The sequence below is a fragment of the Phyllopteryx taeniolatus genome, chromosome 6, assembly GCF_024500385.1.
Source record: "Phyllopteryx taeniolatus isolate TA_2022b chromosome 6, UOR_Ptae_1.2, whole genome shotgun sequence".
NCBI classification, from domain to species: Eukaryota; Metazoa; Chordata; class Actinopteri; order Syngnathiformes; family Syngnathidae; genus Phyllopteryx; species Phyllopteryx taeniolatus.
The window spans coordinates 26,782,646-26,810,221 of record NC_084507.1 but is presented as its reverse complement, the minus strand read 5'-3'; the positions used below and the strand labels follow the sequence as shown (position 1 = coordinate 26,810,221).

The following is a 27,576-nucleotide window of genomic DNA, read 5'->3' as shown; positions in this document are numbered from 1 at the left end:
AATTTAATACCTTGAGAATCAAATGACCTGGATGAATGAAAATATTCACAGGCATTTAACAGAAATTGTAAAAAAAATGAAGGATGCACAGTGGGACACACTGGTAGTTTCAGTACAATAGCATGAAATGAGTAATGCGTGAAATGTTTAAAAATGAAGTTAAACCAAATGCCCTCTTAGCTGTAAATGGGTGGGTGGTCATTTGCAATTAAGCACACACAGAAACACACACAAACACAAAACTGTGGAATGTGACACCTTGGTCCTATCTCACTTCGTAGCGACCTCATAGTGCCACACCGGCCACCCAACAGTTCCTATGAAAACGTCTTCATGCTTCTCTCGCGCTACTCCGGCACTCGCTTTTTTACACTCAAAATCACGTTACATGCGAAAAAAAAAACATCTGGTGAGTCCACTTGAGGTAAAGCTTGCATCCAAAATATGACATTCCAAAGTACAGAGCCACTTTCTATAACCAACCGGCCACAAGTAAGAATGAATGAACCCATGTAAGACTGCCTTTGTTCTACAGTATCTATCTATATATCTATGCATCTTTACTTACAGGTCACATTTTTGGGAGGATCAGAAGACGTCAGTCATCGCTGCCTTCCATCCAGCCTTTTGATCTCATATCCCATCAACGTAAAGATGTACGCACTCTCATCTTCTGCTGCTTCTGACCTGGCCTCCTAACAGCCACTCACTTTAAGATCCCATGTGAACTGTTCCTCCTCTGTTGCGAGCCATGATGTCACCACACAAATGCAAACAGCTACGCAAACACACGCACACCCCATTCGGCTCCGGTGCACATGGGAGGATACTTTGAGTCAAATTTGGGGTCTCTCGCAGCAAAGATTGTGACGCAGCTGTTGCGTGAGCAACCCCGAGATCGCGTTGAAGCGAGAGGAGGACGCCACCTGTCACAGACCACCCGCCCCCCCTCCAATGTACCTTAGCCCCCTGCTGTGTGGGTGTCTTACTCCAACACAAAAGCCTGTGTTTTCTCTGAGCACGCGAGCACAGGTGGCTAGGTCGAGTTACAGAGGTGGCTCCCACACTCTTCAAAGTGCAAACTTGGTCTGACAGAGTTCATATACAGTTTGCATAGTGCTGTGTAATCAAGGAGTTCCTAATTAACTATCCAACACAGACCGTGCTTTCAACTTTTCAAAGGACTCCAATATTTAGTCCAATAGTTTATACCCTCCTTGCACAGAATTGCCTGAGTGCCCCCGCATGAATTAACAATAATTTAGGATCAACCACAACTTAAAGACTGACTGACTTACTGCTGCTTATCCCACAATGCCTGCTGTGAAGTATAAATGCATTGCTTTTATCCACAGTTTATAAAACCAGTGCCACAAAAATCTTGAAATAATGACTCATGTAACAGGTCATTATAATGCAGAAAGCTCAGAAATACTCTGCTCTTCTGTGGTTAACCATTTTGGTTATCACATAAAATTCTAAGACAAAACAGGCTGTTATTGTAGTTTACAGAAATGAAACCGATTTTCTCTCTCACTGATTATGCAGACAGAAGGTAAACAAAGTAGCAGTCAAGGAAGTCACAGTTTTGAGGATAAGCACTCACCTATGGCCAAACTGCAGTTCTGCGGTGTCAGTGTCTGACTCGCTGGGCTGCACAGGGCTGACAGCTGTCGAACCAGACGAAAAGACCTGCCCCCAAGTCTTGTAGGAACCTGACGTGTTCCATCAAACACACTGCTGAGGTTGGCCTGAAAATGATCGCAAAATTAAGGCAAGCCAGACAGAAAAAGTTCTCCCAGCCGCCCCCACCACATACCCCCACACCCTCCAGGCATCCCAATTCCTCGCTGGGGCGTAGACCAGTCGTTTTATCTGCACCCATCTCCTCCTGTGTGTACACTGTGATTGGAGGCCAGAGTGGTGCAGCTCCACTGGGGTACCGTGTCAACAAGTATATCAACACCAAACTATATTCCATGTAGGGAAATGCCAATAGTGGTGTGTAAATATTAGAGCTCCATCATCCCTATAACTTATGCACAGGTGTCATATTGAAATCTGCTGGGAAATAAAGGACAAATGTGCCGATAAAATAACAAAAGGTTTGTCAGTGAACGGGGATCAAAGGACAATGGAGCACCTGACAAGAGTGCAATCCTTGTGATGGTACCAGATGCCCTGTATTGTTATACGGATTACTAGAGCCACTCAGCAAACACCTCCAGGTGTGCATTCCACACCATTAGGGGAAAAGGTGGGAGCCACTCCTGAATCAATAAAAATAGCTGACTTCTCTCTCCCTCTCGCATACCTGAGCTGAAGAAAAGACTGCAGCAGCAGGGTTAAGTGCCACTTGCTTCCACCAAGTTCAATTCACCGCGGTGGGGTTCCGATCGATGTAGGATGGCAAATGGCTACGACAGTAATGGCAAATAGGGTGATATAATATTGCTTGCCCACAGAGAAAGCGGAAAGTGTGAAGCATCAAGAACGTCAATTACGTAATCCGCTGTTGTCATCCCACTACATTGTAACACAGGAGTGACAATTTTACATCAACAAATCAATTGGACAGGAGCGATCATGTATGATCAAAGCTCGATTTGAATGAGTAAGATACCGAATTGATCCAACCTGTTTTATCACAGTCTGTCAGGCACACCTACCTATGTAAGGATTTGTTGATGACGAACACATTGTCAAAGTGTTCGACACTCATCCATGCAAGGTGAAGGTGAGTCTGATTGCTTGTTTGTTTATATATGCCCTGCAATCGGCTGTCGACAAGTCCAGGGAGTACCCCACACTTTGCCCAAAGTCAGCTGGGACAGTTGCTACTGGATGTTTGGTGGTTGTGCTGCTTTCACAAACCTTAAGGGCCCAACAAGGTAAAAACATTGTCATTTTGGCCATTTGTTTACATGAAGACAATGTATTGGAGCTTGAAAATGCAAACAGGTCTCAGAGGAAACGTTGCAGACACCGTTATCGCTTACATCTAAACACTGAAAATGGTCATCTGTGAAATGACAGCCCATGCCCATGCAAGTTAAGTCTGGACATGTGTGACTTTGTTACAGCCACAGTCCTGCTGTACTGTTTGTGCTTTTAACAGTTCTTATGAAAAGAAGACTAATACTGCAACACTACTATCATGCAGATTTATAGAACATACAGCACATAAGTCAAATTCTAAACCCACGTACAATACAGTACAAGCGTGGTATTCAAAAGACAGTTTGGGATAAGGCATGGCCAAGCATGTATAGAACAGTGTTTTCAGACATTTTTGTAGGTCTATGTGAAAGTGTGTACATGACACTTGTCCAAAACGCAAAGACAAACAATCTGTTTTTGCACGGTTATTTCCCACGTTTTCAAATGTTTGCATTTTCACGCATTAAAATGCCTTTGTTGTGTAAGAGCTGCCAAAGTGAGACCCTTTTTCATTCATTTTCACTTACAAACTGTGTCATCTATACATCCATTTTTGCCTCTATTGGAGAAATTTCAAGCAAAGCCTCCCCACAGTAAAAACTGCACCTCACACAGTTCTGTAAAGTTTGCAAGGGGCGGAGCACCGCACACCAGCCATGGATGTAAGATGAAGGGAGAACGAGACAGAAGGCTCATCTTTGGTCTGGACCGTACACCTGGTCTACTCTGGGTCTTTAATCTTGGTGGGAAGGAGCAGAAATTAGAGGCTCCACTCCCGCATCCCTCATGCTGGATCGAGTTACCACGTTGGCGTTTAAAGATTCACCACACATGAATCACTGGCAAGCTCAAGTTGAGGCACTGTGATACAAGAAGATGGGTTACAAATTCCAACAGTGTTTTAAAAGTATTTTAGAATGTTTTTTAACCTCAGGCAATAAGTTTTTTTTTTTTTAATCCTCTCACTTCTATTTCACTCATTTTCAATCAAAACCTAGGATACATACAGTATATAAATGACTGAGGAATTGCTTGATGATAAGCTATTACATTATAAACTATACTGTTATAAGGACAGATGTTGCGTAGAAAAAAACTGAGAGAAAGAGGGGTGGGGGGAGGAAAGAGGGATGCGGGGGGAGAATGATAGGGAGGGCGAGGTGTTTCCTGTTTCCATTGCTCTAATTATACCACTCCCATGTGGACAGGGTCCATCAATTTGGGGAAATTTTTCATTGAGGATCTTCCCAATACAAATGTCAGTTATGTGCATGTCCATGAACAACACACAAGACATAATCCACGCATGCAAAAGAGAGATACTGAGCATTCAGCATGAGGTGATATCCCCATTTTGAATGTTAGAATCCAATGCAAACTCCATGATATTAACATGTAGGTGGATTATAATGAACAAAAATGTTGCTCAACGCAGTTATATGAGCCACTGATGTACTGTAAACACCTCACATCTGATCACACACACAAACACGCTGACTTATCATGCACACTCAGCATATCACTACAATTGAGAGTGCCTGTTTTTGTTTAAACTAAACTTGTGCCACATCTGCTCTTGAGTCCTTGTCACTGTACTAATTACATCCTGTTTAAAGATGCCAACAAGATAAATCAGTGAAATGATATGGCGTTAGAGTGATGTTGAGGGTCTGGACAAAGCTTCTGAGGGTATCACAAAAGCATTTTAAAAATAGGAACACTTTTTAGAAATTGCTGGGAGTGTATTGTTTTGGAGTAGAGTAAGCATACTGCCCTCCTCTGGCAGGTAACTCAAACACAGACAGCAAATCTGGTCCCAAAAGTGAACTGGTTGACCTAGTGAGCTAAACACATTCATAGAGACCCACTTCCTGTGTAAAATGCCTGAATTTTGTGCAAAATGGGAAAAATCTTACAACTGAAACAAAGGTGCTCCTACAGAAACGTTACTTGGATAAGTGTTTTTGCGAATAATAAATACAGAATACAAAATAAAAACATACGTGCAATGAATATATACACTATCCCCTAACCACTGTTTTATCCCCAATGAACATAACAATAGATTCATCAAAGTGTAGAAACTGTTAATGTGAAAAAAGTGCTTTTCTTTCCATAATAAGGACATTTCTAAAAGATCCCCATTAAAAAATAATATGAAAATAGATTTGTTAAAAATATATTCTTAACCAGTGAAAGGTTTGTACATGCCTTCTCATTCAATAAAATAAGAACCTGAATCCTAACTTTTGTTATCACAGCAAGCTATAACTATACTATAAGAATAGGTCAAACAATAACACATGGCTAATAAAAAAAATCTAAAAATCATACTTTCATTAAAAAAAGGCCCAGAAAAATATCATATTTAATCAAAGCAAGTCTGAGATCCGCCTTTTAGTATGCAAAAGAGTTGCTGAGAAGAGAGGTGGGGGGTTGCCAGACAGAAGAAAAAGAAAGATGGAGAATGAGAAGCCTGAAGAGTCATCTAAGCAGCCTTCATCCTGCAGCTCTCATTGCCTAGCAACCTTTGCACCGAGCACACACAGTATGTCACGGCGGCACTTGCTTACAATTAACACAATTAAAACTACAACATTTGCATTTCTAATACTAATATACAGGATGCAAAGTGTTTCATGGCTTTCACAACTCTGAGCAAACATTCTTTAGCACACGAATGCTGACGCGTGCTTGACAATAAACATCTGATTAAGGTACCAAACTGCATCAGAATATCAATGCATCTGATCTGCAAATGCTGTTATATCACATCTTAGGGTTTATAAATACTGTAACGGTAGAGTACTTACTCATGATTTTGAAATGTATTGTAAAGTCAAATGGCCAAACATAGCACGTACAAACTGAGGTCGCAGGAGTTGGACTACACTGTAGAATCAGATTACAATTCCAAATCTTATCTTTCTTACAGAGTTCAAAAGTACTGTATAGTGGAAATCCCGATGTTGTACACTTTTTAGTTTGAGTAAAGTTTTTTTGTTGTAAAAAAAAAAAACATCCTAAGTCACACAAATGTCAAGCTTCACCTCTACAAGTGTTTAGATTTTTCTTTGGCTTCTTATGTTATGTCACCACACAAGGTTAGTTGGTATAGCAAAAAAGAAGAGCGGGATAATAACCAGAGTACCAGAATTGGAACCCGTCGGCAAAGTGGTATACTTAGTCCTGACTGCTCAGTACAATAAGTCGACAATTATAGTAATAAAAGACAAACAATGGAGAGTGAACTGAGCTTTGTCTTTACTGTATGTGAAACAACTCAACTCCATGGAACAAGCACCAATCTTCCCTAGGAACGATATTAAATATTTTTAGAATCGACTGTTATTACCAATTATACCATCAATTAAAGAAGTAATTGGATAAAAACACATGTTGCATTATTAAGCATATTATTTAAACATTATTTTTGTCCACTTTGGGGTCGCCATCATCACGTTCGACTGTAGTATCTGTGACTTTGAGTGTGTAAGGCTTTGAAGGCGGGGCCTGGCCAGTTGAGTGACGTGGGCGTCAGCGAATGAGAGTGTAGAGTTGGCTAGCTGTTAACTGGCTAACTGTTAGCCAGTCTGCGTGTTGAGTGACTTGGCGTGTGTTTTGGCTATCAGCCGCTCGTGTATGAATGTGCTTATTATGTTTTTGTTTTCTTCTTGTTTGTTCAATAAAGTGATTGAAAGTGAACTGGCAGCTGACCACTTGCGGGGGCATTACAATAGTTGTAACTAGCGATGGTAGGTTATATTAAATTAGCTAACATTTATACATTAACGTGTTTTGGTGACCGCAGACGTGCTAGTGTGGTACACATTGCACGTTATCTTTCTTGTTACGTGTGAAATGATCCTAAACGTTGGACAAATTCTGTTTTTTAGAGATAATTTTCCTCCTCCCTCGCCACCATCATGCCAACTTATTTCTACATTGAGTGGTGCATCGGACTGCAATAACATTAGTCTGTTTGGGAAAATGATCCTAGCGAAGCTTCGAGGCTGAGGTTTTGCTTTGACCTTTTTTTGTAATCAAATTATTTTGATTAATTTTTGCAGCCCAAGACTAAATTAATTACATTTCCCTTATTTCCTAATGAAAAACTTCCAAATTCACAAAAATATCGCACTAGAAAATATTTTTGTTTTGTTTTTTTTTTACTTTAGAATTTTGATGTTTGTAATTTATGTTTTTGAAAAAAGAAAACTAATATTCATATACATAGAGTACATTAAAGTATGCTAATATTTAACAGAGAAATTAAAATACTTGATCAGTTTTACTAGTTAGTTTTACTTTGTCCTCTTCATTCTATTCTATTAACTTGTTTATTTCTGGTTGTATAATTGGTTCAACACTGCAACAAAAAAGGTATCCATCCATCCATCCATCCATTTTCTTTACCGCTTATCCTCACTAGGGTCACGGACTGCTGGAGCCTATCCCAGCTATCTTCGGGCGGGAGGCGGTGCACACCCTGAACCGGTCGCCAGCCAATCGCAGGGCACATACAGACAAACAATCATTCGCATCCACATTCACACCTACGGGCAATTTAGAGTAGCAATCCACCTACCACGCATGTTTTTGGGATGCGGAGAAAACCCACGCAGGCACGGGGAGAACATGCAAACTCCACACAGGCGGGGCCAGGGATTTGAACCCCGGTCCCCAGAACTGTGAGGCAGATGTGGTAACCTGTCGTCACCGTGCCGGCCAAAAAAGGTATAATAAAAAAAAATTATAGATATTTGACCCCTCTCGTGCAGCCAGCTCCTCTTCACCCCAACTTATCCCAACTTATTGAACCGGTCCCAAATTAGAGTAGCGCAAATACTCTTCCTCTTTTGTGTTGCACTTGAGAGTCAGAATTAGGGAACCGTTTTCCCTCCACATTAAAGTGGGGCCGCTCAGCTCGGGGCTTAATCAAGTGGAAATGGGAATAGGGAGGTGTGGGGGGGGTCAGGATTGCGGGGTGCAGGGTAGAATGGCACAATTGTTCACATAAAGGCCTCATGTTGAGCCCACTTTGAAGTTTCAGTTGGGGAGGGTGAGCAGCGTGTATGCAGTGAGGGGGGCATCTGTTGCGGGGTTTTACAGTAGCAATACACCATTACGGTTTTGTGCATGGCGAAACACTGCAGGGATGCGAGAATGATCCTAAGTGAAGCTCATACTTTACTGCTAAAAACATAATAGCGTCTCAACAATCTTAACAATACAGGCACAATATCCCATTATTAGCTGGGTAATATTTCCCAATACTGTTCCTTCACATGGACACCCAGCAGCATCAACATTCAAGGGAGATTCCCCTCCATTTGTCCTAGTCCCATACAAGTAGACAGGCTCCCACTGATCTATTATGTTGCAAAGCCTTTCTCATGGATGTCTTGAATGCTCAGAGGATAATCACGTTTCCCTGAGACAGGCTAAGCTGCGCTAAATAAGCCCCATATAGAGGGAGGGGAAAAAAGTTGTGCGGCACACAACGGTAATGCTGGAAACGTTGCAAGCTATGCTGACAAATGTAGAAAGGAGATTCAAGAGATTCCATTTAAACATGATGAGTCAATTTAAAGATGTATTTCCTACCTCTGTTCTTCCTGTTAGAGCAGGTGTATTCAAGGATGCTGTATCGAGTCTCGTAAAAGCAAAATCCTAGTAGCGATTCCCACTAGTTGCACCTTTAGACTCCGTGTTGAAACTTCTTCAGTAAACGAATCTGGAAATGCTGCGTAAAAAACACAGCAAAACTCAGACTAAACTGCAGTGCACACTTGTTGCTTTGTGGTGGATGTCAGAGTTGAGAGCAGCAGGTCCTCTGGGGGTGCACAAAGTGGATATTTGCATTGGATGGACCCTCCCCTCGCCTTTCATAGCTGCCATTGTTTGTCCCAGCCGGGGCTCGAATTCAGTCCTTCCCTAAATCCCTCACCACTGGAGCAGGGAATGCTGATTTTTTACATTTTTTTCCCCTCTCCTGCGCTGCCGGCAATTAACAAAAGACATGTTGCTACAAAGCCCAACTCGACACTATGCTGCATTTTTTCTCTCTCTTTTATTTAGTGGACATAATATCAACCACTTATAATAATATCAAACAGAAATTAAAATGAGTTTTATTTTTTATTTTTGGATGTATTACGACACGTGTAAGAGATATTTAGCACCTTAACAAGCGGAGTTTCCATCGTGATGGGAATTGTCTAATCGGGACATAGGAGAGCCAAAACAAGGTCCACTAAACTACAATTCTGGAACTTTCTTTTTTATGACTTATTAATGAACTTTAACTATATTTTTATCTTTCTGGGGTTTGGACACCTTGGACCAAGAGGCTAGTGGCCAAGCAGGGATTAAAACAATTATGCACAATTTTACAGTAAAAATCTCTGAATGTATAAAATATACTCTTAAATACTTGTATGTCACTGGAGATAAGGGATTAGATACTTGGCCTCTTGCATTTAAAAACAACACATAAATATAACCCCCCCCCCCCCCCCCCAAAAAAAATATCCAAAACGCTAGATTTGTGAAATTCAGCTACAAGATAACGAGTGTGCCATCATTAGTGGATCTTTGCTGCCATCTAGTGGCTGACTCGTATAAATTAAAACAAAAATCGTCCTGCTACAAAAGCAAGATAGCAACAGTCCAAGCACAATATCACATTAAATTGAACTATATTCGGGTCTACATACTTTCCTTCTTTGGTTTAAGTATGTTATATTTCTTATTGGCGTTTCTATCCTTCCAAATAATTAGGAAGCCACAACCAAGATACTAAATTAGCATTATCGAATGGCTAGCAGCTAATTAGCAGTTAACTTAATAGTTCACAAGCACGAGCGTCATATCGCTATGAATCTGGTGGTAGCAACTAAATGTGCGCTAAAATTCTAAATCTATAGTTTCCTGGATTGACTGCTAGATAAAGTCTCCCTTATAAGCCACAAAATGAACATTGATAGCAGGACACTCACGCATGCTTTCACACTGGAGTCACCATCGTGGCTGAACGGTGATACACTACGTCCCATACCATATAATCGTTTTCATTTCTTATTTCTTTCTTTCTTTTTTTTTTTTGTCAAATATAGCTGCTCCATGTAACAGAAAAAAATGTCACAGGATAATTTCAATGTTGCCATGTTGTTAAATGTCCCAAAATAACAGTATAACAATACTAAAAAAATCATTTTATCAGTTTCATTCCCAGGTGCTTTTTCCTTTCAGCAGTCGATACATATACAATAATAAACTTGTTTCAAAAATATTAACTCCATCCATCCATCCCTCGTCTCCACCAGTGGTTCTCAAACCGGGGTCCATGTTTGTAGCTATGCAAAAGTTCTGCAAAATAATAATAATAAAATGATTGTTGTTGTATTATTTAAAATGTGCATTTGCATAAAATGTGCATATAAAATAAAACATAACATAATAAATTAATTACTCCTCCCTAGAATAAAACGTGCAATACTATGAGAATAAAAGGGTCTTCACTTGTTAAACTTTGACTTAAATACTTTTTTTCCTCTAAAATATATTGCTTTTGTTATCTGAACAGTATGACTTTTCTCAAAAAGAGAACTTTTTAATTCATATGGCATTTAAAAGCACACAATATATTTAATTGGTGTTTGGATTATGTGGAAAAAGAAAAACTATCCCAAGTCAGGGGTTCCAGGACCCAAAAAGGTTGCTCAACACCTGCTCGACATCACTTATCCTGTTTAGGGTTGCGCTGAGCTGAAGCCTACCCCATATGACAAAAAAAAAAAAAAAAACGACTCCACCCTGGACTGTTATTCCAGTTATTCACAGGACACACAGAGACAGACAACCATTCAGCCTTGCATTTACACCGTCACAGACTGAGAACTGAACCCATGTTGCCTGCATGGAAGTCAGGCAAGTGAACCACCAAACCATCAATGGCTAACATGAACTCTATAATGTTTATTACCGTATATAAAAGACAAAACACACATAATTATATTCTTGATGACATATGCCTAATTATACAGTAAAATGTTGATATTTATAATTTTTTTATACAGTACATATAGGAAGATTTTTTTTTTTTGAATAAAAACTGTCAGTGGTGATTTGATAAACCCCCCGCCCCAACCCCCGTACCCCTCCCCCCAAATATTTCAACTCCGACCCCCTACAGTCCACAGACTGTCCTCTGTGAAAAAGCAGCACCTTTACACCTGAGATCCATGTTTTTTTTTTGGAGAGGTCTCCCACAGAACATGACATATAGCTTCCAGGGATGACGACCGTCGACAGCATCAGGAGGGGAAAAATGGTGTCAACATTTTCCTGCTTTTGACTTGCTGGTGTGTGCACGTGTGTGTGCTGCTATTACTGAAAATAGGTTCTGCGGTCCCAACAAATACTTGTTTTTATAAAAAATAAAATAAAATACAAAAAAAATAATAATAATCTAAACCGTGCCACACAACATTTGTGGGAACACAATAGCTTCAGAAAACCTTCAGGTCCACTATGGCTGGGCATCACAATAGAAAACTCCTCCATACACGTCCGGATATTATCTGTGTAGCTTGAATGAGGAGAGTACAAAGATCCTCGACTGGGAGTGGTGCTTGGTCCTGTACACTAGATGTGAGCGCAGGTGGTCATGTCTGGTGGTAATGGTGATAGTGGTGGTGGTGGTGGTGTTCATGGTGATGGTGGTGCTCGTGGCGCTGGACCACAGGAACCACAAAACCCGGGCTCCCCGGGGGGCCGGACACTTGCTCTCGCTCCAGACCTGGCAGCACAGAGGGCAGGGTGGGCGGCCCCTGGGGGTGAGGCTGTGGGGGGAGAGGCGTTTTGGTCGGGGAAAGCGCCTCGCGGGCTTTGGCCCTGACGCGTCTGCTGTGACTGTACTGTAGAGGGTGTTGATGGTGGCCGGACGCTTGGACCTGGTGTGGTAAGTGGTATACATCCTGACCCCCGTGGCCGGCTGCACTGCCACCATGCAGCATGGTTTGCAGAGGAGGGTGGTAGCCGTGACATTTAGTCGATTTGCCACCACCGCCGCCGCTATTCCCTCCTTTGTTGGTTCCCTTGGGGGATTTCACGAACTGTGCTCCTTTCCCCCGGAACTCTGCGGGGTTGTAACTGTCGCCGATGACCTGCGAGCGCCGCTGGTGAACGACTTGGGCTTCTGGCTCGTGGGAGCGAGAACGGTTCTGGCTCTGGGAGCTTCGACCGTGACTCTCATGGGGAGGGCTTGTTCCTGAAAGACAGGTCAGAGCTTGATTCATACCCGTTATCAATCTTTTATCTATCTATATTATCATACCTGAATATTACTTTTGATGATCATCAATTCCATTTAATTATATGTATTGTATTCATCTACAGTATGTGAAGACACTGACCATGTGAATGATTTATCACAATAATTATCAATCATGATTTAACAATGTTGGAAACAGATAAATGTCAATATGAAACACTGAATTTCTATAAATCTCTGAAAGTATTTGCATTTTAGAATGCTCACTTCTTCAACATTCCGAGGAAATTACAATGTCACATCACTAGCTATTTTTGGAACAGGCCTGGTGGCTACTCATATGGTCTATGGGGCCACCTGGTTCCCACGGGCATCATGTTGGTGACCCCTGTTACAGAGTGTCGCACAAAAAATTATACACTGTAGTATAATAACATATGACAGCAACAAGATGTATAAGAAACTCCTAAAGTTTGTTTTATTCAAGAGGAAGTCATACCACACTAATTGGTGTTTTTTTTTTTTTTTTTGCTTAGTAATTTTTTGCCTAGTAATATCTAATTATGTCAAAATGTTTTGGACATCCTGTATTGTACGAGAATTGGTGGGTTAAATTATTTTGGTTTGTGTTTGTTAACAATTCTTCTGAGGTTTTATTTTATTTATTTTTTTTAGATTTGCACGGTAGACCACATGGAACACTGTCACCGGCAGGCTCCCAACCCCTGCATTAAAGTTTGGTGCACATCTGATAACGGTGCAGAATTTCCTTTCACATTTCACAGTCAACCTGTTTTGGTTCCCAAGAGGAGCTGTCACCCACCGGATCCAGCAGATAAAGCTGCTACATATATATATAAAAAAATAATAATAATAATAAGAAGAAGAAAAGGTTTTGCATGTGGCAGTTAGGAGCAACAATATAATGCCACCTGCAAGACTATGATGGAACAACTATTGCCTTGCAGGTCCTGATTTTTGAATTGGCTAGTCAAACAGACATGTTTAGGATTGTTTTAGGATTCCCACATAGTTTCCAGGCAGGACATGCCCCGCTGCAACATGATTGGCTCCTGTGTCGCAGGAGGGGCAGGCTAAGCAGATCGTTCACCTCCCCGAACATTTATCACATTTGTATGACATAAAAACAAAGAAGTTTGTTATGGTTAGGTTTCGGGCAAGGGTTGGGGCTTAAGGCGGTTTAGGATGAGTTAAGGTCAGGATTAGGGTGGGTTAGCGTTAGTGGGAAACATTAACGGCACCACACTTAAGTCTTTTTCCGTCTGGAAGCAGTAGGGCTGTACAGGGATACATCAGCCAATCATCATGCAGCGGCGCGTGTCCTGGAGCCAGTAATATTGGAGCAGGGCGTGTCCTGCCTGGAAAATTTGTGAGAATCCTAATAACGCGTCTTGGCAGAGGTCTGTGCTCTAATGAGTGTCATTATATTTTCTATTGTTGCACTAAATGTAGAATGGCACTCAAGTTGTTGAATATAATATAATGATATAATGAATTTTTCAGCAAATAAAGAGGATGGGGAAAAAAACACAAACAAACAAACAAAAAAAGGTGACTCCACAAGTCGCAAATATGTGGGGGGAACATTGTAATGCAGCAAAGACGTCGTAGCATTGTCATGTCTAGTTCATCTTACTATATTCAAATCATAGTGTGCTTGTCTTGCAGCTTTTACCTTCAAACCTGGAGGTGTAGTTCTCTATGCCTGCCAAATCCAGGTAGTGATTCCTCCTCTCTGTGTTTTCATCCACACAGTAATGCTGGCCATCAGTGGTTGGCGGCGCCTCATTGCTTTGCCCCCTGCTGTTTTGAATAAAAAAGGGATGTGAATGAGATCGCGGGAAATATCCATTTTGTATGTGTTGTCATGTGCGCATATCAGCAGACTGACTTGATGTAGGCAGACATGCGCTTGTCAGCTGAACGACCTTCCTCCTGGTGGCAGCGATCTGAAGAAGGAAAGCGAAACAGGTCAGAACACATCAGTAAATAAGGAGTCAACTGTAGAGCAAACCATCCATCATCCATCCTCAGCAGAATACTGTGAAACATAACACCCTCACTGACTCAAAACAACAATCAACACTTATTATTTTTTTTAAATAACTAAAGTTAGACTGCAACGTGCTGCTCACCCCCTTTTAAACTCACAAATCAGCACAAAAACACAGATGGAATTACTAGGGGTAGGACAAAATGACGATATATACGACCATAAGAAATCTAGAAATCGCTGTGCATCCCAACACAGACAGGATGTACAGTATTAAGTGACATATTAGGGGATGTATGATGTAAAATGTGCTTTTAAATAAGTGTCTACAACTAGTTGGGTCGCCGGAGTGTGAAATTACACAACCAAGAACATTTCTTGTGAGTTGCCTATGTCAGAAAATGTGCCTTAACGTGGGAATTATGTGAAGGCACTGTTCAAGATACTGTTATTTGTAATATTCTACTGACCTGTTCCCGTTTCTCTTTTGTGACATCTCGGCTCCGGAGTGACGGTCAGCTTCACACGCAGCGTCTTGCTTTTATTATTGCAGGAGTGATTGACCGAGGCGTCCACTACATCATAAATGGTGTGCATCAGACTGGACATATCCTGCAATGACGGGGAAAACACACACACTTTGACTGACGGTCCAAAATTTGTCACTGATAAATGGAGACAAAGGTTTTCTCAAGAAGATGTGGCCAATGTAAACATGGCTATCCTGACTTGAGAACACACACCTCCTTTGTCACTTTTCCACTGTTGTCAAAGTCGTAAAGTGTAAATATCCACTCCTGGCGGTTGTCATCCTCCACTGAAACGTCACACTCCAAGTCCTGCGCATACATAAGATTATGATCATTACATTTTGTAATAAAGAAGTTGTTCATGTTCATTATTGTTCATGATGTTGCCAGAGAGGCTTTCATCTATATTAATTTGAAGTACTATAGAACTACCTTGCACTAATAATATGCTTGTACCGTGCATGGACGTTACAAGAACTCTGCTTTACAAATTTACACTCACTGCCACAAGGGGGCAGAAAAATATGTACAATTAAAGGGGAAAAAGCCCCTGCCCTCAGTCTGGGTTAGCGCTCTTTCAAAAAGAATGTTGGTTTTTTTTCTATTCATTTCACATTTATAGCTTTACAGAGCAGATTCAAAACAATTTTCCCGACCTAAATCTGGCATAACAATTAGAGACGTGCATTCCAAAAACATAAATACATAAAATTAAACAACTGTCAATCTATTTCTTAAAAACAAATTTCCGGGATAAATTGAGTGGATCATCTAATATTACGTTCCTATTCTTTACCTTGCATGTGATTACAAAGAAAACGATTCACGCAGTGTGGCAAGCAACGACCTCGTCTTTCAGTTCGCTATCATAAAAATTAGCCGGCAGCACGCTACGTAGGTAAGCGGTTAGCGCGTCTTGCCTCACAGTTCTGAGGCTGGGGATCTGAATTTTGGTTCCCACCTGTGAGGAGTTGGCGAGGATTTTCTGAGAAAATGTGAGAACGACTTCTTTGTTCAGCTACCAACTTTTTATAGTAGCTTTGATTTTAAAAAAGAAAAAAAAAGAAAGAAAGAAAAAAGTAACATGAAAACCTGACGAGGCAAACATCTGGTTTGCTGCAGGCCCGGTGGAGGAGCTGTGTGAAAAGCAGCGTACATTTACAGGGGATGGGGCCCTAAAGAGAAGCAGCCCTTTATGGCTCTATAATGTCTCTTGAGCACATGCAGTCAGGACTGATCGCTAAAGCATTTTAAACATGGAAGCCAGTCCTAAATTGTAATCTATTCTGGAGCAGTATACTGCACACACAGATGTTCAGCCACCCACGAGTCATTTTATTCTTCCTGTGAATAGTTTGAAATGGAGAAACACAGAGAAACAAGTGGTGCTTACAGAAAATATTGCTTCACATTGCTTTTGTTCCAATAAAACAATGGCTATCAGACGTATTACTGTCACAGTGTAGACTTACATCCAGACTGATGCGTTTCTTCCCGCTAGATTTCATTTCTCGCTCCCCGTCGTCCGCGTGAAGGTACTGAAGGTAGTTCTCGCAGCCCTCTGCCTTCTCAGGGGGGAGAGCCACTGTCACAACACAATGACACACATAATTAATTAATTGCAAGCATTTTTATGTTACCCATCCCCCTTTTGAAATAAATTTAATAACAGCTGCACATTTGTTTTGACTGGGTTCTGATTTCAAAAGTAGGTAAGGCGTACGAGCTAATCAGTCGTCCAACGTGCGGCCAACCACAAAAAAAAAAAAAAAAGAAAGAAAGAAAGAAAAAGTTCTAATCCGGAATTAATTTGTTGTGGTTGTTTTTTTACTACACAGACTAAAATTATAAAAATGTGTTGTATTCAGCTGGTCTTTCACACAGTAATATAACATTTCTTTGATGAAAATAGGACCTTTGCGTCATTAGTTTCCTTCCTTTGTTTCAGGGTTGCCCTAAGAGAAATATTACACTAAGAGTCTGAAATAAATAGTAAAAATAAATAGGAACCTTATGAGAATAAAGGTGTACATTTCCAAGATAAAAAGCTGTATATTTTCACAAGTACAAGGCGGGAGCCAAAAAATGCTACATTGATTTGAAGATAAAAAGCAATACGATAAGTGAATTTTATCATACGACCACACACAATGTATCAGTCTGAGTCAAACAGGTCTCTCTTGATACCTGGCATACAACTACCAACTAATACACCTTTCAATGAACAGGTCAATAATTCAATAACTTTTTTTGTTGAAAATAAAAAAAACTTTATTCTCGAAATATTAAAATTTTAATCTCGAAAATATCTGACGTTTTATCTAAAAAATATACTGCTTTATTTCTTGAAAATACACAACACGATTGTCATATTACAACAATCTTGAAAATATGACTTTATTGTTGTAATTATATTACTTTAATACCGAAATAAAACTTTTTTTTTTTTTGTCACAAAAAAAATAAACTTCTTTCTTGAAAATATGCAACTTTATTCTCATAATATTGTAACAATACTGGCCATGAGTCCTTTCCAACTTACCCTCAAGGGGGCAGTGTTGATCTGCGAGGTGTCCTGCTTTCAAATGCTCATTTGGAAACTCCTGGGAGGAGGAGGAGAAGAGGAAGAGCAAGAGATGTAAGTGAATCTACAGTTCAGACCTCAGACACAGAGAAAATAAACTTTTCAGGCAAAAACATTTCCTCGTCAGATGTGTGCAAAAAAAGAAAAGAAAAGAAAATATGCACCACGCTTATTGTGTTTCACTGTCTGGGATACAAGCAAGCGCAGCCAAGCATTTGAGATTCCTCCCAAGCCTTCAAACGGACCCTTGCATCCAGCAAAAAAAAAAAAAAAAAAAAAAAAAAAAAAAGCCGCAATTCATCTTGTTAGCTCTCATTTTGGCCAACTTTGGTTCTCACAGAAAGTGCTCAGCAAGCACAGCTTGATGAAAGAGGCCAAAGGTTAAGGGAAGTTTGGTTACATTGTCCATTCAAAACTCAAAGCAACGCATATGTGTATTTATTTCGAATGGAGAACAATAGCCTGATGGACATTTCGTTATTCCATTATTCTGTAACTCCAGCCCAAAAGTGGTGGAAGGGGCACGGCGATGGAGTGCTGTCATAAGGGAATAATCCATTTCCTACATAAAACTGAAACAATTCATATGTGTTAATTCCACAAGCACACACACTTTAATTACGCCTATATAGTGGAAACAATGATAATTAAGTGCAGCGCAAGCCCTAAACCGCAAGAATTTAAACAACAAATGAATCATCTTATTTACGTCATGTTTGCCCCGCTGCGCTGCCCTGCACTTTGAAATCAAATCTGCAGCCATTGACTCGAGGAGGCCCACTGCAAGGAGGCAAATAAAAACCAGATAGATACTCGAGGAACAAAAGAACTGCATGTGAGTTTGAACATCTGCATGCATTTAGGTGAAGGAGCCCCACCACCACCACCACCACCACTCCTCGCTTCTCCCTCCCCTTCCTCTCTTTCGCAGAGTAATGACAACAGCAGGGCCTGTGGTTCGTTTTAACAATCTCAGAGGCCGTGATTATTCCTCACTTCACAGGACGAGTCCACCAGCCTCTAATCTAGCCTTGACCTTCACCGTCAATAGAGGGGAGCGGGGGATGGGGGGGGTTCAGTGGAGCGGAATTGAATTGGCCACCTGAGACTTTTAGGGAGAAAACAGCAAAAGATTGGGAATCAAGCCTTTGGGGGGGGTTGAGGAAGAAGGAAAGGAGGCAGGAAGTAGAGAAGAAAGACAAAGAGGAAAGGGATGATAAGAGGAACAAAGATGGGAGAGGAATAGATACCAGAAGAGGATGTGGTTTGCCTAAGCGGAGTCAGATAGGGACTATCTACAGCTGACTGGGACCTCTGCCTGAGAACTGGGGGAGGGTTTTTACAGACCCTGCAAAAGTTTTCTGAGTGATGTTCAGATGACTGGTGCCGCTCTCTGGGCCCCAAACAAGTCTTTAATCACCGTGTACTGGAGACACACTTCAAACTAAACCGTCGGTCAAACACACAACAAACACAATCTGGCGCCTTTTTTAACCTCCCATGTCCCTTAGGGATCATTTTACACAACAAAATCCTTCTAAGGCCTTAAGACGTAAATGTTTTAAAATAGGTATAAAAGTATAGTTCTCATGCAAAATGTGAAGTTACTACACTGTTAGAATGGTCAGCCGACTTACTCACTTAATTATAAACAATTATAAAACCGCATATACTGTATGCTGACAAATGGTTTTCAAAAGACACTTTTGGAAAAGCAGTTGGTGCGCATGTGTGGAGTATTTCTTTACAAACTGACATTTCTATAACAGCGTGTACAAGGAGATTGTAGACCGTGTATGTCCTGCGAGTACATAATCTTTGCTTTCCATTAAACAGGACCCACATTTCAGTCAAGTCCGTAAATTTGCGAGTAAATTGAGACGTCATCATTATTTTGGTATTCCTACTTTTTGGGACATTTTTTGTTTTTCTTTTTCACTTTGGCGCCCACTTTAGTCATATTGGTGACAAAGATCTATGTTGAAGTGAGGGTAGGAGATTCTATGAGACAGGGCTGCAGTGTTTTTTATTATTATTATTATTTTTTTTTTTTTGCCGTGACATTACAAACTACTGGCCTGGTGTCATATTACTGCATTTTTAGTTATTTTTTAGTCGGTGTGCAGAGGGACTATTTTGACAGTTTTTACATGAACAAAGGTGGCAGTTTTTCACTAGATTGTTGTTGTGTAAATGAATGCCCTAAATAATTAAGGATGCAGCTTAAAGCAACATCAAAATGTCATCGCATCCCTTGAGTATAATAGACCCCAAAGCCTTAAGCTATTGAACACGAGAGAGGGGCTTGTCATGAAACAAACAAAGCCAACTTCCTCCAATTAAAACTGAGGTAAGAGGAGATGTAACGTCTCGCTGATTGAGGCAGAACACGTGGCTTCGCCGAGGACTGCAGCCCAGCACCTCCTCATTACATCCACCGAGGGAGCTAATGAGAGAGCAGACCGTGTCTGACCGCAGTCTGCAGTTTAACATCTAAACACATGGCATCTCCATCTACATCGCCCACGCTGCCGACCTCCAAATCTGCCAGCCACATGTGTAATTAACCGCCTTCTGGCATCTCGCCGCTGCCATTCTTTCGATCAGATCACAAGATGCTCGGTGGGGCTACGCAAACAAGTCTGGGCGCTTTCTTGTTTTCCACCTGGAAGCTATGATCGACGCATATTTTGAGTAAAAGGAAGACGGCATGTGCGGGAATGACAAGGACAAGTCAATGCACTGACAGGACTAACATGTAAACAAGTGTCTTCCAGGCACTGTGGCATAAGCGAGAGCCTGAAAAGTGTGTGATGTTTGTTCCTGCTTAATGCGGCACCTCTGCCAAGCTTCCCTCCAGCTTCAGCTTCTACTGGCAGACTTTAATGTGGGTTAAGGCAACCGGGGGGAAGCTTTCATAGCTACCTACCAGGTGACATCAGACATCCCCACTCTTCGCCAGCGTCCCACCCATCCTCCCCGCTGGAAAACAGAACACATCTTTGTGTTTGCAGAACCAAGCCAGCTCACAAAAAGACACATGCAGAGTCCTCCTTCAAAACACATGATGCGCGCAACATGTTTTGAAAATCTTCACAGGAAAAACAAAACAAAACAAAAAAACGGCCGAGGCTATAGCACGAAAGATTGCCTGAACAGTTCCTCCCGCCTCAAGGTATGAATTACAGCAGCGTGTATGTGAATCCAAGTTCAAACATACTGTATGCTGGAGAAAATAAAAAAATAAAATCAAAATAAAATAAAAAAAAAAAAAAAGGATAACATCAAGAGGCTTCCTTTTCCAGTCAATGCGGCTTTCCGAAATTGTGCAATTAGTATCCACACAATTTGTACACTGCAGCGCTTCTTTCCTGTCCAAACAAAATCTCAGTCATTTCCTCAAAAGTGTCTAAGGTGACACATACTCAAAGTCACCTGACACCTTGAGGAAGGCGCCAAGGGAAATCCTTGAGGCCCTTCAACGGACTATTAATCGTGTGCGATTGCGGGAAGGCTCATTGCTAATGGAAACATGGCTCCGGTGGTGTCAGTGTAACAAAGCGGTGCTCCTTCACTGCTTTGTAAACATACAGCGTAGTCGTCACCGCACAATGAAACTGGAGAGCCAGTGAGGCCGTTGAAGGAATAAAAGACCTCCATTCCAGGAGAAACCAACCTGGCTTTGACTCAAAACCAGATGTAAATGTTTAAACTGAAGAGAGCCAGTGAAAGGGAAGACGACGGGGGGAGGGGAAAAGCAAGAGGATTGCAAAACGCTCTTGCAAGAGCAAAAGAACAATGAATGGATGGCAGATGATGCGAGCGCACTTTCCCGGTGGTTCACCAAGGCCTCAGCCGAGAGCCCGAGTCAGGGTAATTATGGTGGTGAGTCAACATAGAACACTGACCTCAGTAGTATTGAATGGCAATAGCGTCGAACCTTGAAATTCGAACACAATCCAATCCACGATGATTGTTTGGATTTAGAAAACATTTTTCCTATTGGAAACAATGGAAAGAGAAATACAGTGGTGCCTTGAGATACATATACCTCAAATAATCTTTCCCCCTTTAAATGAATGGAAAATCCATTCATTTGTTCCAGAAATGTTTTTGTTTTTAATAAGGAAAAATAGCACTCCATAAAATTGTACTTCATAAAAACATCATGTGATAAGATAATTAAACTGAATGTAAAGCACTAAAGTTTGTGCATCATGATTTAATGCGGCAATCCAATGCAGTGTGGTGCTCCTTCTGGCGTGCCTGCCTTGGCTACTGGGAGGCAGTACTGAATACTACAGAGAAGAAGAATAGACTCCTACTGCGCAGCAAGTTGCTGTAATTAGTCATTTTTCATAGAAGTCATGCCTGTGAGTACTGTAGGTCTTAAATGAAATGCACCTCACACCTTTTGTTTTAATACTTAATTCTTGTCGCACAAGTTGTAATGTGTTTTAATGATGTGTTTTCTTTTCTTTTTTTTTTTTAGTTTTAATGTTTAGGCTAGGAAGCATTTATTTCCCCCCCCCCCCCCCCCCACCCAAAAAAAAACCCCAGCACACACTAAAAATCCTGCGATATAGCGAATTATGCGCAGTATGAATCTGAAAAGAAAAAAATTCACATTGCACTGAATCCGTAATAGGTGAAATGCGATACAGCGATGTTCCTTTAATTCTCAATCAAATCAAATCTTGTGAAGTAAACTGCAGTTCTGTCAGACATCCTATAATGACAACCCTTTGACATTGTTAAGGTCTGAAAGCATTGAACTTTTAAGAGATTCTACCGTATTAAAATGAACACGAATGTATGGTGAGCGCGTGTAAGCCACCTTGAAGTGTCAGTAGACATGCACCATTGTCAGGCCTCTTCCAGAATTTGAAATGTACGGTTGTTTAATGGGGAATGTTATCAATGCATCAGTTTGCCGTGACATGTCTTTCCCTGAATGCCATTGAGATGAGAACAGAACACCGTCCTGTCATCTGGACAGACTCCATGTGGCCGAGAAATTACTCTCACAGGCCAGCGGGACTCTGTTTGAGGTCAAACAGGAGGCAGAACCTCTCCTTTGGCAGGACATGAATCACAGGGGGTGAAGCCTCTTCGGTCCTTGTATAACAACAGCTGTTGGGTGGGGGGCTTTGGGGGCCTTTTGATGAGAATGCTTAGCCATTGAGATAAGTGCACATAAACCACTGAAAGTCACCTGCTCCTCTACAATTGAGAGATCTTCTAATACCCACCACTCCCCCTTTCTCAAACCTGATTATCCTCTCACTTTGATTCGACCTGCTGGACGGCATAAACAAAGATTATCACCGCTAGCTGGCCACCGCGCATCTGTCAACGATGCTGTAATCAGCTCTGCTTCATTAAAGCCAGCGTTGATAGCAATGGGACGTAATGGAGGACCTTTTCTCAGCTGTCACACGCGCGTTGGACGCTGCCGCTACTCGGAAACCACGCATCTCATTCCACTGAATCGTGTTAGGTATTAGGTTAACCACGTTATGTATTTCAGAATCAGAATCATCTTTATTTTGTCCAAAAAAACACATAAGGAATTTGTCTCCGGTAGTTGGAGCTGCTCTAGTACGACAACAGACAGAGAATACTTTGGAGACATAAAGACATTGAGAAAACAGTTGCTGAGCAATAAAAGGTTGCTAGTAATCTTGTAATGCTGGTACAATTTTTTTTTTGTGTGGGTTTTTTTGACAGTTATGCAAAAAGATGCAGAGTCCTCTAGCAATCAGAGCAGTTTGAATGATTAATATAGCAATAGTCGGTGCAATGACCATTGTCCAAAGGGCGCCGAGACTTCAAGGAATGTACGCAGTTTAAAGTGACTAGTCGTGCAATAATCTGGGACAATGTCAATTGTGCAAATGTTGTAGATACTCCTCAGTCAGTGTGCAAGTGGTGCAGATGCTACTCTGGCATGAGTGGCCAGTATTGGTCAACAAGACTTGAAGGTCTCGACGGTTGACACAAGGCAGCTAGACAGCGTGAGGGGCAGCTGTGGCGAGGGATGCTCCTGAAGTCCACGATCATCTCTACAGTCTTGAGCGTGTTCAGCTCCAGGTTCTGTCGGCCGCAACAAAGGCAAATAGCTGCGCATAAATTTAGCTGATACGTACACGCTGCGCCACGTGGGGTATGTTAAAAGTTATGCAATAGCTGCAGACTTTTAAATAGTATTGCCTTTGGAATATGTTAACGGCACTCAAATACTGAAATGTCCAGGAGATAAAAAGGTTTAGTGGATACATTTTTCTCTATACACATTACTAGGTAGCATTTTTGATGAACTTATTGGAAAAGTTGACTAATCAAACAATGGGTTCGCCCGTTTTCTGGAAGGATGTACACGGAAAGCATCGGGAAGACACACAGGACACCCTTTGAGCACACACACACACACACACACACATAGCTCGTCAAACAAGGAGGAGGCGCCAGGCAATGAACAGGACAGGCGCTTGGCCTCAAACAGGATGTGCCTCTGTTTGTGGGCTCCATGTGAAATTCTGTAAGCTCCCGCGCAGGCCCCTGGCTCTGAAGCCCAGCCAATGGGGAGTGCGTGCAGCCTGATAAAGCTGAACAGATTTGTTCCACATTCCACAGGCCCTTTAAACAATACAGAAGACCTCAGACTGCCAGGTTGCGGCTGAGCTGGCTCGGACACCAATCCCACGAGGGCTTGAAGGGACTCCACCTCTTATAAAAGTCATGCAGAGAGTGTCTTGTCTTGTTTTGAAGGTTTTAGTAGAAACTGCTCTTCAATCAACTTGTCTGCCACTCACAGTCATAAAAGTGAGGATTTGATGCACATTCCAGGGCTCTGGGGGTGAGGCAGCATGGGGGGAAAAAAAAAAATCTGAAAAAAGAGGATTTTTCACAAAGAATTACTGTTTAGAACACTGATCTGTGAAACCCTGATGTTGGGATGCTAAATAGCGTGATAACATCACAGCAGCGTGACTCAAGTGTAACAAGCCAGTTAACAAATACAGTATGAGGAACATGGCACAAAGAACAACTGTTAGGGGTCAAACAGACGTGTTTTGTGTACTTCCTGTTCATTTCCCATTCTTGCACGGAAATGACAATTCTGTCGAGCAACCGTCTCTTGTATTGCCCATACCACTATGATATAGAAACTTAACCTTCGTTGCCAATTTAAAGCTGATCTGTGGGATAACTTCTTTTAATATACAGTGGGTACAGAAAGTATTCAGAACCCCTTAAATATTATATATTGAAAGGCAATATATATATAGGGCTGTTATATTGCAGCCATTTGCTAAAATCATTTAAGTTAATTTGTTTTCCTCATTAATGGTCACACAGCACCCCACATTGACAGAAAAAAACGGAATTGTTGAAATTTTTGCAGATTTATTAAAAAAGAAAAAGTATTCAGACCCTTTGCTCAGTATTTACAACCCCAATTCCAATGAAGTTGGGATGTTGTGTTAAACAAATAAAAACAAATTACAATGATTTGCAAATCATGTTCAACCTATATTTAATTGAATACACCACAAAGACAAGATATTTAATGTTCAAACTGACAGACTTTATTGTTTTTTTAGCAAATAATCATTAACTTAGAATTGTATGGCTGCAACACGTTCCAAAAAAGCTGGGACAGGTGGCAGAAAAGACTGAGAAAGTTGAGGAATGCTCATCAAACACCTGTTTGGAACATCCCACAGGTGAACAGGCTAATTGGGAACAGGTGGGTGCCATAATTGGGTATAAAAGGAGTTCCCCTGAATTGCTCAGTCATTCACAAGCAAAGATGGGAAGTGGTTCACCTCTTTGTGAACAAGTACGTGAGAAAATAGTCGAACAGTTTAAGGTCAATGTTCCTCAACGTACAATTGCAAGGAATTTAGGGATTTCATCATCTATGGTCCATAATATCATCAAAAGGTTCAGAGAATCTGGAGAAATCACTGCATGTAAGCGGCAAGGCCGAAAACCAACATTGAATGACCGTGACCTTTCATCCCTCAGGCGGCACTGCATCAAAAACCAACATCAATGTGTAAAGGATATCACCACATGGGCTCAGGAACACTTCAGAAAACCAATGTCAGTAAATACAGTTCGGTGCTACATCCGTAAGTGCAACTTGAAACTCTACTATGCAAAGCAAAAGCCATTTATCAACAACACCCAGAAACGCCGCCAGGTTCTCTGGGCCCGAGCTCATCTAAGATGGACTGATGCAAAGTGGAAAAGTCTGCTGTGGTCCGACGAGTCCACATTTCAAATTGTTTTGGGAAATTGTGGACGTCGTGTCCTCCGGGCCAAAGAGGAAAAGAACCATCCGGACTGTTATGGACGCAAAGTTCAAAAGCCAGCATCTGTGATGGGATGGGGCTGTGTTAGTGCCAATGGCATGGGTAACTTACACATCGGTGAAGGCACCATTAATGCTGAAAGGTATATACAGGTTTTGGAGAACCATATGCTGCCCTCCAAGCGTCTTTTTCATGGACGCCCCTGCTTATTTCAGCAAGACAATGCCAAACCACATTCTGCACATGTTACAACAGCGTGGCTTCGTAGTAAAAGAGTGCGGGTACTAGATTGGCCTGCCTGCAGTCCAGACCTGTGTCCCACTGAAAATGTGTGGCGCATTATGAAGCGTAAAATACGACAACGGAGACCCCGGACTGTTGAACAGCTGAAGCTGTACATCAAGCAAGAATGGGAAAGAATTCCACCTACAAAGCTTCAACAATTAGTGCCCTCAGTTCCCAAACGTTTATTGAATGTTGTTAAAAGAAAATGTGATGTAACACAGTGGTAAACATGACCCTGTCCCAGCTTTTTTGGAACGTGTTGCAGCCATAAAATTCTAAGTTAATGATAATTTGCTAAAAACAATAAAGTTTATCAGTTTGAACATTAAATATCTTGTCTTTATAGTGTATTCAATTACATATAGGTCGGACATGATTTGTAAATCATTGTATTCTGTTTTTAATTATGTTTAACACAACGTCCCAACTTCATTGTAATGGCGGTTGTAGTAGAAGCAGCCTTTTGATCTAATACAGCCATGAGTCTTTTCGGGAATGATGCAACGGGAAGTTTTTAACACCTGGATTTGGGGATCCTCTGCCATTCCTCTTTGCAGATCCTCTCCAGTTCTGTCAGGGTGGATGGTGAATGTTGGTGGACAGCCATTTTCAGGTCTCTCCAGAGATGCTCAATTGGTTTTAAGTCAAGGCTCTGGCCGGGCCATTCAAGAACAGTCACAGAGTTGTTCTGAAGCCACTCCTTCGGTATTTTAGCTGTGCTTAGGGTCATTGTCTTATTGGAAGGTGAACTTTCGGCCCACTCTGAGGTCCTGAGCACTCTGGAAAAGGTTTTCGTCCAGGATATCCCTGTACTTGGCCACATTCATCTTTCCTTTGATTGCAACCAGTCTTCCTGTCCCTGCAGCTTAAAAACCCCGACTGGTAGAGGGCTGCAGTGATGATTGACTTTCAATAACTTTCTCCCATCTCCCGACTGCATCTCTGGAGCTCAGCCACAGTGATCTTTGGGTTCTTCTTTACCTCTCTCACCAAGGCTCTTCTCCCCCGATTGCTCAGTTTGGCCGGACGGTCAGCTCTAGGAAGGGTTCTGGTCGTCCCAAACGTCTTCCATTTAAGGATTATGGAGGCCACTGTGCTCTAGGAACCTTACGTTCAGGAGAACCTTTTTTTGTAACCTTAGCCAGATCTGTGCCTTGCCACAATTCTGTCTCTGAGCTCTTCAGGCAGTTCCTTTGACTTCATGATTCTCATTTGCTGTGACATGCACTGTGAGTTATAAGGTCTTATATAGACAGGTGTGTGGCTTTCCTAATAAAGTCCAATCAGTAAAATCAAACACAGCTGGACTCCAATGAAGGTGTAGAACCATCTCAAGGATGATCAGAAGAAATGGACAGCACCCGAGTTAAATATATGAGTGTCACAGCAACGGGTCTGAATACTTAAGGCTTGTGTGATATTTCACTTTTTCTTATAAATCTGCAAAACCTTCAACAATTCCGGTGTTTTCCTGTTAATATGGGTGCTGTGTGTAAATTAATGAGGAAAAAAAGTGAACTTAAATGATTTTAGCAAATGGCTGCAATATAACAAAGAGTGAACATTTACTATGGGCAGTTGCGATTGATAGCCATAAACTAAAGGAATAAAGGTGTGATGTG

General features: G+C 41.5%; 1 protein-coding gene across 1 annotated transcript in view; it reads right to left on the bottom strand.

Moving 5' to 3' along the window:
- Positions 1 to 11,117: 11,117 nt before the first annotated feature.
- The window catches only part of nkd2b (NKD inhibitor of WNT signaling pathway 2b), a 33,773-nt gene continuing 17,314 nt past the window's right edge, over positions 11,118 to 27,576 (bottom strand). The window contains exons 4-10 of the mRNA XM_061777629.1: positions 17,304 to 17,364; positions 16,234 to 16,346; positions 14,975 to 15,070; positions 14,702 to 14,843; positions 14,130 to 14,187; positions 13,914 to 14,041; positions 11,118 to 12,214 (exon numbers count right to left, since the gene is read on the bottom strand). Of these exons, the coding sequence (XP_061633613.1) occupies positions 11,610 to 12,214; positions 13,914 to 14,041; positions 14,130 to 14,187; positions 14,702 to 14,843; positions 14,975 to 15,070; positions 16,234 to 16,346; positions 17,304 to 17,364 (1,203 nt within the window). The 3' untranslated portion in view covers positions 11,118 to 11,609. The remainder of the gene's footprint in view (positions 12,215 to 13,913; positions 14,042 to 14,129; positions 14,188 to 14,701; positions 14,844 to 14,974; positions 15,071 to 16,233; positions 16,347 to 17,303; positions 17,365 to 27,576) is intronic.